This window comes from Berghia stephanieae, chromosome 2, assembly GCF_034508935.2.
Source record: "Berghia stephanieae isolate SIO BIC M18660-M18661 chromosome 2, UCSD_Bste_1.3, whole genome shotgun sequence".
NCBI classification, from domain to species: domain Eukaryota; kingdom Metazoa; phylum Mollusca; class Gastropoda; order Nudibranchia; family Aeolidiidae; genus Berghia; species Berghia stephanieae.
In genome coordinates, this window is record NC_088361.1 from 43,026,096 (window position 1) to 43,043,595 (window position 17,500).

A 17,500-nucleotide genomic window follows, 5' to 3' on the forward strand; every position below is an offset into this window, starting at 1 on the left:
TAACACAACAATTATTAAATCTCTTTTAAACTATAAGTTCAATTTACCATTTCTGAATTAGCCTGACACGAACCCCCTTTTAGACCAAGAATGACAAATGGGATTTTTGCTGTTCTCCGGTTTACCCATTTATTGAGGGATTAATCAATCTGCTTCTAAATTTTTTGCTTAAAAAAAAACAAGATATACGAAATATACAGCCGTACTCTAAAAAATACATATTTAAAACTTTGGCAAGAAAACTCGTCCTGAGAGTTTTTTCCAACATGAGAGTCATTTAAATTGATCGATATTTGAAGGACGAGTTTTTTGGCCAAATCATTGTCGAACCCGGAGCATAGAATGATGCGTCTATTAAAATTCTAGTAATATGACACTCGGATTTAAAACTCCAGGCCAAAGGTTCGAACAAAGTATGGCCCAAAGTCGATCCATAGAAAATGTGCTTAAACCACGGGTGTAAAACCTGGTCGATATAGAAAATTTAACTGCGCATTAGATGGAGTCAGCCTCGTCGTACATGTTCTATAACGCCCTTGTAAAGCTCTTCAATCACAGTTAATGGAAATTTGACTTCATTATAAAAGCTCCGGTTTTATCCATTTTACTGAAAATGATAAATGCAACTTGGGCCTCACGTCAGACTCGATTTAAATCAAATTCTATCCTTGAAGAGTTTTATCGGGGTCTAAATAGCAATTAATAGATTTGATCTGTTCTGAATAGATTTCAATTACGCAAAAACTGGAAACAGATGGTATTAAAGATAATGTCAGCTTTGATCTATATCTGCTTTTTGATAGAATTTCGACATGCAAATGAATTAAGATATTGTCAGAACTCTTAGCAAGATAAGCGACGGTTACAATAGACTTTGTGGGTGGTAATTTTACACCTGCCGAGTTGTGGTGTGATTCAGTCCGACTCGACAAACAAATAGAAAACGAATGCTATTATTAAAGTAAACAAACACGTAAAACACCAGCCTATTATCATAATGCCAAAGTCAACTTCAGCACTAAACTATGGAATGTCCATTCTATTATCATCAGTAAAAGTATTCGGCATGAGCTAATCATCCCGCCAATAAACTGTAGAGAACCATTTTGAAGTCTAAATGGATGTTTGGCTCCACAAAGGACGTAACATAAGATGGATATCTAAAAATGGGTGTAAGAAACAGTGCCAGACTAAGTAGAAAGAAAAAATTACAAGAAAAAAAAAGATCCCAAAAGATCAGCCTTCCAAAGAACTTGATCTTACACCAGGGCCTGGTCCCTAATATGTCCCCGACATATCCAAGATGACGCCTGACTCGTCTAATAATCGGATATTTGAGACTTCTATTGAAATTTCTGGGGTTTTGGAGCTTATATATTTGTTTGTTTTTATTTTTGTTGGGGGTTTTATTGGGGGGGGGGGGGGGGTGGTGGTGTGGTGTATTGTGTGTTTTTTGTTTTTTGTTTGTTTGTTTTTTTTTTGGTTGTTTGTTGTTTTTTTAGAGTGGTTTGCCATCATACTGTCAACCTCTCGGTGCATGTTTTTGTTCACATAAAGTCTACCATAACACATCCGGTTTGAATTGAATAGGCCTATTATTCACCTTTTGTATATCAACAATTAGGATTTTTTAAAAAAGGAGCCCGGAGATTATCCGTGATATATCTGCCCGCTGTGCATAACAACGAGAAATGATTGATGTGGAAAAATGTTCTCATGTTGTTTAATTAAAATCTTAACGAAATATATACAGGGATTTGATGCAGATTCCTCCCGCAGAGTCAGGAATGGATCCAAGTCTGGTTGGTTCCATCTCAGTGAGAAACCACAATGAGATATTGCTCAAATTGCGATTTGAACGTTTGACAACATGCACAACCTGTTAACCACCGTTCTTTGGAAAATACACGTATTAAAAAATTTGACCAGAAAACACGTCCTTCAAATATCGATCGATTTAAATGATCCTCATCTTGGCAAAAACTTTCAAACATGAGACCCCGTAAAATCCCAGGTTTTGAGAGTTTTTGCCGATATGAAGGTAATTTAAATTGATTGATATTTGAAAAAGAGTTATTTGGCCAAATGTTTAAATAAGTGTTTTCCAAGACTACGGCAGTTAACTGGTGGCAAGATATGAAAAAAAAACTTTGACAGAAAACAATAGAAGAACGTGTCTGAGTATGCTAAACAAAGGTTTCATTGTTTACTTTATTCTTTTACGAATCCAGCGCCAAACTAGAATTCCCATGGGATTCTGTAGGAAAATAGCGATAGCAAGAGAAGTAAGAAGTACTCTTAACACAGATCTATGTAAAATGCAAGATATATATTCCTATATAAATGTCGATCTTGGTTCTTTGACTGGTTGTTTTTTTTTTTGTTTGTTTTTTTTTTTTAAATATTTGCAAGCATAATGTTGATTCTAAATAATGTTGACATTTATCGCATTTTCAATAGTTTGTAAGGTAATTGTTGAGGCGTTAATACAGCACTATAAATCCAAATAGGAGGCTATCAGGATGAGTGATGTGTTCAATTTTTAACTGTTTTTGGTATTGGCTGAAGAAGGACATTGAGCCCAAATATTTCCGTGTTAAATATTTTGTCCTTTTCTTTTTTAAAGCTGTAATATTCAAATAGTTTATACATTACATTTTACAGTCCATGACCCCTAGCAAATTAGGATATATTGCGTTTTAGAGTATTAATTTATACTTAAAAGCTTGTATGAGATGCTGTTTGTATACTTTTCCGAGCTGAGCTCGTCTTGGCATTCTCTAAGGATGTGCTTCATTATTTGCTCTGGGCATTCACATACATGTACATAAACTGGTCATTTTTATGCTTCCAGCTGTTCTTCCAGGTTTTGCCTGTGCTCTGCTGAGTGTTACCCATTCATTCCTGGGGATCTCAGTTCCGTAGGGCTGTTTTTCTTGCGGTTCTTCAACAGCTTCACTTACATGATTGAACTTGTTGATATTAGCCTACTGAGGGAGGATTTAGATCATATCACTTCTCTAATAGTTTCAAATTAATAACAAACAGTCACTGATGACAGATCTTATTTCTACATTTTGATAATATTTCCATATTTTTTATCTCTTAAATCGAACATTTAAAACATCTTGTGAAAATTTCGTCATCCGAGATAACAAGCAATGTTGGATTTTTAAAAATTCTTCGCGAATTTGGGACACTTCAATCGTGTTTGGGTCACAAAAGAGAAAGTGTTTGAACAATGTACGACAATATTAGGGTAATGCATTTGCCAGCGTGCATGCAGATTTAAGAATTTAAAAAAGAAGAAGCCATAGACAAGCCATTAACCCTCCTCTCCTGTCTATGACACTTTTATATGACTGAAATGGAAATCTTTTGGAGACAGAAAGTGGACGTAATTAAAACTTGTGCTATGTTATTGATTTGAGCTGTAAAAGGCTGGGAACATGGTGATAACAGTGATGTGCTGTTAACGAAAAGAGGATTTCAGCGGATTATCTAAATGGACACTAAGCCCCCACTGCAATATCTGAACAATTCCAACGCCATAAGCCCTTTTTGTGGAAAGTAGAAAAAGTTTTGTTTCATTTCAATGCATGTTACATTCTATTTTATTAATAATCCTAATAAAATAATTGAAAGCTAAAGCTTTTCAATTATTTTGGCGGATTTATCTTTATATTTTGCAATATGAAACTTATGCTACATTTGTACAGAAGACCACTGAAGTGGTCTTAGGGAAACTTCTCTCACGATAAATGCGGAATGTTAATGCTTATTCTCGTGAGCATGCATCGTGCATTATCACACACTGGCCTAAATTATTTGAGGAATAATGTGTCAACAACAAAAACAGATTGTAACGAATTAGGCCGGGATGTTTTTCAGAAGCATGATATGGGTTGTATTGTTGTAAGAATAAAATTTTTGGGCTCATGGTTTGTATCCAGATTTTAAAGGTAACACTGGACACGATAGACAATGATTGCAACCATATGTTTTTGATTGGAAAGTAGCTTTGGTCAGTTCAATTTTATAAAATCAACGACATCTAAATTAGAATTTTTAAAGTCGAATTCTCTGAAGTCACTTCACAGAACAGTCACTTGCGTCCGTGCCTTGTGTTTAATAATGTATTTATTTAAACAGTCAATTATAATTGGTTTATGGTTCAGAATAATTGTTAAGAGACTACACTTTTCATTTATGAAGTAGAAATCAAACTCAGTTTAGCTTTTAATAGCAAACTTAATATTGAAATCTTATCAGATTTGACATCAACCCAAGTGATGACAACCATAAAAATAGGACTTCTTGTAAGTTATTGGAATTGCTTTCAACTCACTTTTCCTCCGTACCTGTCTACTCCTCTTTTAGATCATTTGGCTGAAATGAATGGAGTGCGGGGCATATGATAAAATCATATTTTCCAGCGATTACATAGCGATTTTCTAAATTATTTTTTTCGGTTATTTTTAACTAATTTGCTTTGCTTGTTTTTGTTTGTTTGGTTTGATTTGCCTTTTGTGTGTGTGTGTGTTTTTTTTTTTGTTTTTTTTTTTTTGGGGGGGGGGGGGGGGGTTGTTTTAGGGGTTTTGTCTTTCTTTTTTTATATTTTTTTTATCTAGTTGTTATTATTTCAACACCATTTGTAATTGTTTCCAATGTTGGGGACAACTAGCTTAAAAGCGATCATAATCCCCTCTTTTTCAGTTCCAGTAAAAGCACGGTATCAAATTACTGTTGAAATCCGGTGCCCAATAAGGAACACACCTCGGCATGTTTAACAATAGATTAACACTTGTACGGCTTCCACGATTGCAGTCAGGGTGAAGGACTTCGTGTAATTCGCCCATTCTAGAGACTTTCTTGGCACCCATTTCGTATACATATGTAAGAGGCATATTGTTTTGTAATTCTATCAAAATCTTGGAATAATATACTCAATATTGGTGGTATATTGAGCTTATTGCTTATTAAAATACGATGTTGGGACTTAATGGTATGAAAAGAAGAAAATTGAGCAAGGATTGTGTTTTCAAAATGAAAGCTTTCTTACCTTGGAATTCATTATTAAAGGATGCTTTCATAGTGTTTGTGTCGTTAAAATCAATTGCGTATGCGACTTGACGGCGTACTCAACTATTTTGAACACGTTTTATTGGTTAAATAGGTCTCATAATTTTCAGTTTGCCAAAATGAGATTTATATTCGGAAGGCAAGAAGCAAACTTCCCGTCCATTTTTATGTGTTACAAACATTAGGATTAACATGTGTAACATTTTGTGGTAATATCATTTATCAAGGGATGTTAAATAGTCAATCATTTTGCGTATCATCGGATCATGAGCATAATTCATCAAACACGATTTCAAAGTCAAAAAATTACCCTTCAAGTCAAAGGGAATAAATTGCAGCTTGATATTCTTACTTGAAGAAGAAAAAAGAGGGTTCCAGAATAAGGATTCGAACATCAGACTGTAATGTAGTACAAGTTGTTATTCTCGAGCTTAACTTTCTCCATTTAACTTGTGCTTATCACAATCACGCAATAAAGAAATCCTCAAATTGCTAAATAGACTTTTTTAAATGAGAGAGATCTGCTCAAAATAACATGGAATCAAACTGAACCATTCTTTAAAATAAGTTATAGGAATTTATGTAATTACATAAGAATGTTCTTCGAATGTCTTAGTACCCAACCTGTTACACTTGCTACACTCGTGCATGACATATCAAATATTTCGAAATACTATGGAATTTCCCAATCATATTAGGTTGGGCAAAGCTTCGAATTTTCTAAATAACCAATAAATAGTGACTATTAAGTAACTAAGAGAATAGCATTGTGAATAGCCTTTTTTTAGCTGTCTGCTATTATAAAGAAATGCCAGAAGATTGATCTGTCGTATTCAGTCACCATTGTCTTGCATTAACGGAGACAACAATCGTTATTAACTGGTGACTGGTGACTGTAAAGCGTTATGAGAGTGGCGGTAAGAGTAACAATCAGTTGTCAGAGAATGTTCTTTTTGGTTAGAACTCACCCGGTCGTCGCAATTCCCTACAGAGAGTTTGATGGTTTGTTGAATATAGAGACCCTAATTTGATGAAACACTAAAGAATACTAATAAGTCTGCCAATGATGTTTGCGGAACAAAATCCAATAAACGTTTGTAGATTTGATTATGGATTTGCATTTCTCGAAATGCAGCCAGACATATGCTATGCAAGATGCCAGGAGGAAGGTTTGGTAATAGAAATGGGTGTAAGGTGTTTTTGATTTACACTGTCTAGTTAAAACACAAACAGTGGGGAGTTGTTAATATCAAAATTAAAAAATATTATTATACTGTAAGGGAACTGTAATATCAGGATTGATAATTATAATAACACAATGCTGATATTCTAGCATGGAATTCACACACTTTTAAAGTAGAGATTTTGCACCAAACATAAAAATCCATAAAAAAAAACAATCGGGTTACTCTGAACTCAGCAAGAATCAATTCAATTTCAATTTGATAAGATTCATACATTAAATAAGCAATAGCACGTTTATCACACATTTGCAAATTGAATAAAAATAAATCGAGTCTCTTGTTTGAAGCAATCGGTGTGTAGTTGCCCTCTTAGCTGGCCAATGCCGTGTAAGTGATTTGGTTAGATTACATATTCAAATCCCAGGGTTGTGTGTTTGTGTAAAAGCAATTTATTCCTCCCGCGCTCTTTTAAAAAACTGAGAATTTTTGTCAAAACGAAAGTCATTTAAATCGACGAATAATCTAGAAAAATGTTTAATGTATTTTTTCAGAGTACAGCAATTTAGTCACTGGACTCGGCTTTGGATCATTACTTTGCAAACTATCTCTAATTTGATCGCTCACACGAGGCCAAGCGGATGACATTCGTTGTATGTATTGTGTTTGTGGCACTGTTTGGTCTATGTCTGGTAATAGCTTGGCATTATGACGAGCATTAACTAAATCAACCAGTTAGTTGCTGTACTCTAGAAATGACATGAAGTAAAAAAGATTGGCCTTCAAATATCGGTCGATGTATGTGACACTCATCTTGGGAAAACAGTCAAACCTGAGACTCCGCAAAGTTCCAGGTTTGAGATTTTTTGCCAAGATGAAGGTAATTTAAATCGATTGATTTTTGATGACAAGTTTTCTGGCCAAATTTTTAAATACGTGTTTTTCCAGAGTACGAGAGGTAACTTGTTAATCAACGAGGTAGCCTCAGGAGAAAATATTGGAGACTGCAATTTGTACGAGTATATTGCTCGTCACTTCGTGTCAATGTTATTTTATATACAAAGATATCAAATCACGAGATATCAAATATATATCTTCAGTCCTTATATTTGTTTATGATTTGTACATGAACAATTATTTAATTATAGCCGAGTGTCGATAACATAGAAAATATTATATTTTATTGACAATATCGAGAGGTTGTTCGTTTCTTTCTGATGACGCTGTCATTGTTAATGTTAATCTTTTGAATGGCGCCCTCAGATGTTATGATACAATGGGTCCAAAATTTGATAATATTTGGATATTTATCTTTCGCCAATTCAGTTGGGATAAAGTTTTAAGCTGATATTTGGACAACTACAACAAACGGCAAAATTATTTATACTTTTAAATGGGTCGGGAAGTCTACAGATTTAGTTTACGAGATGCTTGCTCGAGGTAATAGGTTCAGGCTTTCGGTCAGAAATCGTATTATAAGAGCTTATTCTCTCCCCCCCCCCCTCTCTCTCTCTCTCTCTCTCTCTCTCTCTCTCTCTCTCTCTCTCTCTCCCCCCTGAAGACAATTCACAAATAAAAGATGGCAAAATTTTATAAAATTTACCAATAATTTAAAGTTATTTTTTAAAAAGAGCAAACCGTAGGGGAAAAAAATCTGAATGTTACTCTAAGTAGACTCAATTCTGAGTTCTTGTGACAGTAGGCGGAGAGAGGTTTTGAATGTGATAGCCATTGTTGGTGTTTAGTCCCATTCTTTTTGGTAGTTTTGAACAAAAGATTTAATTGTTATTCTTTCCGTCCGTCATGCAGGGGAGTTCATTCAAGCCTCCTCAGCATGTCTAATTTGGTGCTATGGGGGCTGTAGTCGTTACTAACGAATCTTGCAGCGAGGCGACGGACAGCTGCATTTGTTTTATATGAGATTGTAAGTAAGGATCCCAAGCTGTAATCTATAATCAATTTGGTAAGATATAAATCTGTTAATATGCATCGCATGAATACTTAATGAATACGCCTCTTATCTTGAAGAACAAGTACATGTAGCACTATTGGTATCGATATTGAATTTTGTCCCTCATTTAATTTCTAAAAAATCACAGTCTTGAATTAATGGTCGGCGAAAATGTCAACCCTGGGGCAAAAGAAGACTAAACAGTTACAAAGATGCTTTTGCTCGATCATTCTTTGTGTTTTATGTCTTTTAAACATCAAATGCTTAGTATATGGCAGTGAGGAATGTATCGATGAAGATGAGAGAAGATAGATTGAAATGCTTCGGACATGTTGAGAGACGAGAGCTGTGTCCGTTTTCATGAACGAGGACTAGATTTAGCTATACTAGTCTAGTAAATGACTTGATAGTTGTAAGCCTAAACGAAGCAAATGACTAAAACACATTGTGTTTCATGAACGTTTTCTAGTCTCGGACTAGCTAGTCTTTTGCCTAGAAGTTGGCGTTGTAAGGACTGTGACTTATTTGGTTGTTTTGTGTTGATAACATCCCGCTCTCTAGTACATGATGGCATGTAAGATACCCTCCTTCATACTGTCAAAGCAAAAGATTTCAAACGAGGAAATTACAACACACCCGGTATAGATATCATTCCGTTCTTTTTATATTTTAACTTAGTTTTGTCATGATGAATCAAATCACGAGATATTGACTTTGGACTGCTAGACTAAATATATTTAAGACAATGAAACTCAAACAAATTGGACAAACAAAAGAGAAAGTGTAATCTAACGAATCACATTATTTCAGTCAGTTACAAAGTCAACAGAATAACTTTTGTCTCCACCATACTTTCAAATAATTTGCTTTGGTTGTTCTTTGATGCAAATCCTTTGGTTTGTAGTCTTCCTGCATTCGCAAATCACGAGCCGATTAGATTCAGTCTTTTTAAAAGTTTTTGATCTTAAAAATGTGTACTTTCGACGATCTGCACTTATCTTATAGTTTTTTTAAGCCAGCGTCAAAAGCGACAACACTTTTTGCCTCTGTCATTCGTAAACGACGATTTTCCTTCCGAATCGAAGCTCTCTCATCTAAAAATAGTTGACGCTAAGATGTAACCTAGTAACTAGTCTCAGTCTAAGCTTGTGAATTACTGCCTCAGCAAATGACTAAAACTTGGCCAAACTTAATCCGAAGGTGCCGTGATTTTAGTCTGGGACTTTCTTAGTCACCTCACATGAAATCCGCTTTTTTCAAGTCCTTTACTAAAGTCAGACTAAGGTCTAGTCCGTGTTCATGAAAAAGGCCCCAGGACATACAATTGGCGGGAAAGAGGAAAAAAGGGCCACCCAAGACTAGATGGTCGGATGGGTAAAGGACGATATAAAAGAGGAAGATGGTTGGTGTTCGTCATATTGCGAGAAAAACTTAAACTCGAGGTGGCCCATGAATAAATTGGCCTACGATGGACCCATTTTGGTGCCCATGGCCACTCTCGAGATCTGATGGAAATATTGAATTCAAAAGAGTTGAGAGTCAAGACTAACTCTGTAAGGCAAATGATAGCACAGACGTCAAGTTCGGGTTTTGGGTGTTTGTCGATGAAGTTTCGGATGGCTTGTAATCCGTTTTGATGGGGAATGGAAGTGTAGAGGCTATGGACATCCATTGTAAATATGAGCCTATTGTCGGGTTGTGTGAATCTGAGGTCGCGGAATAGATGAAGGCCGTGATTAGTATCTTTAATATATGTGGGAAGATTGATGACGACTCTTTTGAAGATATTATCAAGGAAGAAAGAGATTTTTTTCTGTGGGGCAGGAAATGGTCGAAACGATGGGTCTTCCAGGGGGCAAATCCATGGCATTTTTCATTTTGTGTATTTTAGTGAGCATGTAGAAACAGGGATTGCCGAGTTCGCTGGGTGCTAGAGTCAATATCTTTGAGTTGTTGGGCACCAACTGGTCTTCGATTAGTGTATTGATGAATTTATGCACGATGACGTTGTGTTTGATGGTGAGATCAGACGGTACCGATGCGTAAAAAGAGGTGTTATCTAGTTGTCTTTGGGCTTCCTTCTTATAAATGTCTGCATCACAGACGACAACCGCTCCCCCTTTATCCGCGGGTTTGATGATGATGTCTTTTCTATTTCTGAGGGAGCTGATGGCGGACCACTATTCCTTCGTCAAATTACTCATTTTGATAGGTGGCATCTTGCATCGCTTAACCTGACGACTGGATGTTGCGATAAAATCATCAAGTGTGTCACATTGGCCAGGCTTCGGTTTCCAGTTGCTATGTTTGATGTTGAATGGGGCAAGAAGATCGTCACCACAGATGTCGCTCTGAGGGTCTTGACCATTAGAATTGCCGAAGTAGAAGCAGAGGCGTAAGGTACGCATAAAAAGTTGAATGTCCGCATCTTACTGGATATGGTCAAGACTGTTGCGTAGTGGGACGAATTTGAGTCCTTTACCCAAGACAGCCTTTTCAGCCTGGCTCAATTTGATGCCAGGGGGGATGCAGGTGACCAGTTTATCATTCTGGTTGGGAAGAGTGGTCATGATGGTGTCTGTAGCACTGGGATGCAGACCATTGGTGGTTTGAGATGAATAAGAAAGAGTTGTGGGACAAGATGTGGATTCATGGGTGGTGAGGGTTTTGATCTTTTTGGCCTTGATGGTTTTAAGGTACGAGAAAAGCCTTTTATTTTGCAGGTGTATGAAAAGCCGAAAAGTATGGCAACTAACTACCGTCAGATACTTCAGGATCATGTAGAAACGATGGATATATTCGACAAACCGCCGCTAATCGCCTACAAACGGGACCGCAATTTGAGGGGCATACTAATAAGGAGCCGCTTGACGATGGATATGGCCGGTAATCATCGTATGACGGAGCCTTGTGGATGTTGCAGATGCAGGACATGCCCACATTTATTCCCGGATAATGTGTGGTACATCCGACATGCATTCACCTGCACGGATCGTAACCAAATCTACGCTATAAACTGCGAACGTTGCCACAAGACATACGTGGGAGAAAATGAACGTTTCGGGTTTCCCCTTTATCATATTGTTGATAAAGGGGAAACCCGATACGTTCATTTGATCTGTTTTTGTAATTAAATTGAACCTTACATTCGACTTCACGTTATTATTTATTGCCTCCTTACAAAGGAGCATACTATTTCCTGCAAACCAATGTTTTGTTTATTCATCGTAACAACTAACAACGCCACTAACACATCTCATTCACCTGTAGTGTTTCATTCATCCTGTTTTGTTGATAAAGGGGAAACCCGAAACGTTCATTTGATCGGTTCTTGTAATAAAATTGAAGCTTATATTCAATTTCATATTATTTATTTCTTCGAGCTTCGAGCAGCAACATTTACATTATCCTTATGATTGAAAACCAATATTCACTACTTTTCTCATTGTTTTTATATTTCAGCAAAACCCGAGCAGGAAATACATAGAACCATACAGCAAAAGATAAAACGACTATTTATCTTTGGAGTCTCCGGAGATGTTTTCCTGTTCTCGATGCAGCCGATTGTCATGTATAATCACCAACACGTCGTGTAGAATTCAAGATAAGAATTGTGCAGTGTGACAGTTTTACATGAACAAGAAGGAGATTTATTTACTAATTCATTCATTATCTACCAGTGAGTTGTTTATCGACTTGGCAGTGGTGTCTTAATGTGAAATATTAATATTATTCTCTCCATCGTTTTATCATGGTTCTTTCTGGCAAAAGTATCTTCTCGTTAGTGATTCTGTGATGCTGTTTGCGGATATTTGTGTGCGAATAATAGACAAAGAAGCAATAAAAACTAACACTGCTTTCTACATAGAGAAGCCGATATGAAAGTTGGGAATCGATTCTTCACACTCTTCGTGATGGATGTTCAAGTCAACATGTCTAACGCTCATCAACTTTGACAGATTTAGAAATATATAAAGCTCGGTGTGCGTTCTTTTCAACGTTTATGAATTCATTATCTTCGTCCAAATTTTCTTTTCATACTGGAAATGAACATTGAGTCCTCAAGACATCTAAATCAGAAACCATACCATTACACTATCTCGTTTCCATTCGAAGTTGGAGTTAACCATCATTTTATTTACTAGAGGATTTATACCCTCAGGAGTAGGAACTCCTCTGGGGTGAAATTTTATTCCAAACGTTCAGGGAAAAGTAGAGACTAAAATGAATCTTTCAACCACGTTGAATCAGAGCACGATTACTTCAGCGATACCAAACGTCCTTCCAGCATACACACAAATACCCGTGTGTAGAACACGTCATGGATACTGGGCACCAGAAGTATTCAATCTCCTATCATGCGCACTTTGTTTTCAGTTTATTTATGTTGACCTGAACGTCAGCGTAAATTCCTCGTAAGTAGAGATATAATAAACATCAATTAGGAGACATTTCATTCATTTTCTTGTTCTGTCTCTTTTTTTTTTTTCTACTTTCTCCCCATCAACTTCTTATTCTATTCCTTCTTACTTCATACTCATACTATTCTCACCTCATCGTCTCTGCCTTCATCTATTTATTATACAGATTGTTGTTATTATTATATCAATAATAATAATAATAATAATAATAATAATAATAATAATAATAATAATAATAATAATAATAATAATAATAATAATAATAATAATAATAATATTAATCTTTAACATCATCATCATCATCATCATCATCATCATCATCATCATCATCATAATCATCATTATCACTGCCCCTACCAGAGAGAGTTAATATCATTCTCATCAATAAACCTGTCTCACAGTTATCGTCATCATTGGCAATAGAAGGAGCAAAATTAACGTCACTCGGCTCTTTGTTATTGTTTTTAGACAGCCATTTTATGATTAGTTCTCACTCAATTCTTTCAATCAGACTATAAAGGTTTAAGGCCACGCATAGTTTTGTGTGTTTGTATGTTTTATCCGGCTGGTGGACGTTGCGAGTATTTTACCTCAACGTAGAGCATCAAGAGCGCCACGCCAGCCGCCACCGCCAACATTATGAACAATAATAGTCGTATAACAAGAATATTAAAAACAACAACAACAGTAATAACAACACCAAAACGCAACGAGCAAACTTGATCCTTGCGATACCGTATTAAATGATTTCTATTGTTATATTATTTTTAATAATAATAATGTAAATCATTTATACCGCGCCTATTCCACATACAAACAGCTCTAGGCGCCTTTTCAATACAACATCAAAGCTAAAACAGGTCACAAACAACACATGCTGTCATGAAAAATAATCCATAAACGGAAACTGGTTTTAAGCTATCAAATATTATTTCCTAACAAAATAAGCTTTAATATTTGTCTTAGAAGTAGCTTCTGTATTGCATTTTCTTAAGGAAATTGGAAGAGAGTTCCAAATAGAAGAGGCAGCATGAGTAAAAGACCTATCAGAAAACTTTTTGAGCATTTTAGTAACAGTTAATCGGAGATGATCACAAGATCTCAAAGGTCTGGAAGGAGAGAGCTATGAAATAAGGTTGCATAAATATGAAAGAGCAGTTTTGTTGATACATTTAAAGCAAAGAACATGAATTATCTATTACAGTCTTAATTCAACAGGTAGCCAGTGAAATGACAATAACATGGGTGTAATACGATCTCTTGTCCTGTTTCTTAGAATAATCCCAGTAGAATGAGTTTGGATGCGCAGCAATTTGTGAAGGAGATTGTTTGGACTAATAACAGCATTAGCAACACCACGGCAATAACAAAAACAAAAACAGCTCTAATACAAGCAGTAAAAGAACTTGAGCATTTAAGTAGCGCAATATCCACTAAACCTCTTAAAGCGCTTTATAAGGGGTCCGTAGCGAACAGCAGCATTTAACACGTAGAACGAGACATAACGCCTGTTAGGCGATATTACATTTTGTTTCAAAGGGGACAAACAAAGCTGTTAACGGCTATGTATTCATTTAATACCTGAGTACGGTTAGAGAATACGAGTAAAGCGCCTTTTCCTAGGTCTCAACTATGCGCTGCTCAGCGCGGGACTCGAACCCAGGGCGTTTCGTTCAGAAGGTGAGTGTTATACCACTGAAACACATAGCCGCACAGTAGTAGTTACTATAACAGGGTTGACGTAGAATAATAAGCTAGACACACAACGAAAATAATTATTTTCTGGTATGATATATAGAAAACGTGTCCTTCAGAGCTATTAGGTCCGTGGAGCCTGAGTTGATCTCAGTTTCTATAGCGTGAAACAAACAATAGAAATTACTTGCTACCTTTTAGATAGGACGCTAGTCTATCGCAAAATATTTTTCGCCAGATCCAACAGAACCAGTTACCAAATCACTGCTGGGTGGACAGAGGTGTCAGGGAAAAAAATGACTGCGCAGGAGATCGATCTCGTTTCCTTTGCTTGTGAAGCGAATGCTCTACCTACTGAGTTATCGGCACCCCCCCCCCTCCCCCTCCCGGCCCCATTGATGCTATACGTATAGATAAAATACTCACAAAATCCGCCTGCCGGTACAAACGTACCAACACACCAAACCGTGTGTACCCTTGAACCTTTATAGTTTGATTGATTAATTTAGTGAGAACTAATTATCAAAATGGCCGTCTAAAAGCAATATCAAAGAGCTAAGTGACGAAAATGTTTCCTTCTACAATGTATGTCTCGCATAAAACATCAACATTCATCTTGTATCCCAGTGCTTGTCTTCCATCTGCCTCTTAACTTAACACCCCCTCACCCCCCTTTAATTCATTCTAACCTAACACCTCAACCTCAGTAACTTGTTTTTCACGAGAATGCGTTGCTAGTGATCAGGCAGTGCCCTAGGAAATGACGTCTAAATTGGGTCGACAAGATTCCCTGTGAACGCAGACTGCATCACATTAACATTACTCTTGGGATCTTCCTTTCACACATTCTCATGCATCTCAGGGTTGGATTGAAATTAAGACAGGTCTTTTCTATCGTCTGCATCTTTATCTTGTTGTTGTTGTTGTCGTGGTTAAATTTTTTAAAATAGAAAATAAAAATAAAATAAATAAAATTTCCTTTATTCATCCCCAAGGGGAAATTTGACTTTAGGGTCCATTCCAAGGGAAAACTGGAATAACGCAGGCGTCAGCCGCAGTGCAGCGCCGCATAGTGAGCTAGGGCGAGGTGACTTGTTCAAGGCCACACGACCAGGAGGGTAGTCGAATTCGGTACCTTTTGGGTACGAAGCAAAGACCGTACATCTGAGCCACATAGCCGCTGCTCTTCTTCTTCTTCTTCTTCTTCCTTCTTCTTCTTCTTCTTCTTCTTCTTCTTCTTCTTCTTCTTCTTCTTCTCGCTCTCTCTCTCTCTCTCTCTCTCTCTCTCTCTCTCTCTCTCTCTCTCTCTCTCTCTCTCTCTCTCTCTCCCTTCTTAATTTGTATTTTTTTCTGTACTTGTGATTTTTATTGTTAGTTTGTTTATGTTTCATCATTTTAAAAACAATTTTTGTTAGGTGTGTATGTGAATTTATGTGGATGCCTGTTAGTGTGTCTGCTGTGATTGCCTGTAGGTGTTGATGCGTGTTTCTATTTATTAATCTTAGGTTTTAATACAGATCTCCATTCGCAATCCAAAGAATAACATTTATTCTAACCCTCTCCTATAAATAGCGACGTGTTATGATATCAAGCTTACAAAAATAATTTGTGACATCATATTATCAAGCATTAACTTTAACTAAAATTTCAATTTTTTAAAAAGAAGTAGATATCATAAAACCATTATGAAAATGTCTTTTATGCAGAGGTAAAGAAAACAGAATCGTTTGAGGAATAGAACAATAGAATGTTTGCACTATTGAGTTTTAGATGTGAACGTTGCTCCCAACGCGCACTAGCAATCGCCAGCAGCGATTGGGAACACATCCGAAATTAAAGAAAGCAAGAGTTTAAGAACATTTTATTAATTAATCCCAAATTATGAAACTCCCTATAGCCTGTTATCAAAAACATATTCTTTGAATAACGGGTTGAAACCATTGAAACCGTGTTGTTAAGATGGGGGTCGTTTAAATCTATCGATATTTGAAGGACGAGTTTTCTGGTCATTTTTTAAATACGCGTCTTTCCAGGGTGCAGAGTTAACTGATTAAAAATCCAAAGTTTTGGTAGAATCCTATATATACTATGCGCTTGGCTAAGAAGCTCACAATATTGCCACCCGGAAGTACGACGGAACAATACACAAAACTATGTGTAACCATGAACGTTTATAGTCTGGTTGTGTGTATTGAACCCGTAACCTCAAGAAGTCAGGAAGAGAAGGCTCTAATAAAAGACTACGGTAAGAGACAATCTTTTTTGGGATTGTGGATAGGTCATACTGTAGAGTCACGCTCTCCCCGGCCAGGCGGAGTTGTCGTACCAGTAAGTTCCGGGTTCGAACCCCCATCTCCACTCGCGAAATTTTTATTCTCTATTGTCTTCTGGCACTTTCCTACTCACTTCATTTCTTGTTGTCAGTCTGATTAATACAGTTTAGTGAGAATTACTCATATACGCGGATGGCAAAAAGCAATAACAAACACCTGAGTGACGTCAACTTCGTTCTATCTATATTGTACTTTTTTGTTTAGTGGGAATCAATTTTGATAATTACTAAATTATAGTTTATATTTGTGACTTCCCATCTCTATCTGGTTCTTTATACGCCAAACATTTGAAATCAGAAACTTCAGAATTACGAATTGTGTTTGTCGCTAGTATTCTATGTTACAGATTTAATCTAAGAAAGCGCACATTTTTCTTCCGAACAAACGCTAAACGCTTATTCTAAACATATTTTCCAAAATTAGACTTTAAATTCAATTTTTCTGCCTGTGAGTTACGGCAACATAAGAATGAAATGAGATGGTGATATCCTTTTAAAGAGAATTCTTCTCATTACTTCTTATGTTATTTTAAAAGCTCGATCAAAGGATACAAAAGTACAATGTGAATTGAATTTTAATAAAACATTCACATAAGGTTGTGTTTCATTAGTTAATCTTAAGGAACATTAAACAAAAAAAAATAATCACAACAACAGAAAAATAGTTGAATTGTGAAATATTTTAATCCATCTTTTTAAAATAATATAGACGTCAAGGCAGTGAAAGAAATTGAAAAAAATCGAGCACGAAAAAAAAAAAAAAAACAAAAAAACTCTAGAAACAAAAATAGACCTCAATATGTTTGCGTCATTACCCATTTCGTGCAAATGAAAATAC

The 17,500-nt window shown here is 36.3% G+C and overlaps 1 protein-coding gene across 2 annotated transcripts in view; it reads left to right on the plus strand.

Annotated features, from left to right (window-relative positions):
* LOC144964926 (calcitonin receptor-like) overlaps nucleotides 1-17,500 on the plus strand; it is a 231,953-nt gene that overhangs the window by 102,374 nt on the left and 112,079 nt on the right. For both annotated transcript variants that reach the window (XM_078899721.1, XM_078899722.1), the window contains exon 3: nucleotides 11,677-12,629. In XM_078899721.1, coding sequence (XP_078755847.1) covers nucleotides 12,439-12,629 — 191 coding nt within the window. In that variant the 5' untranslated portion in view covers nucleotides 11,677-12,438. The remainder of the gene's footprint in view (nucleotides 1-11,676; nucleotides 12,630-17,500) is intronic.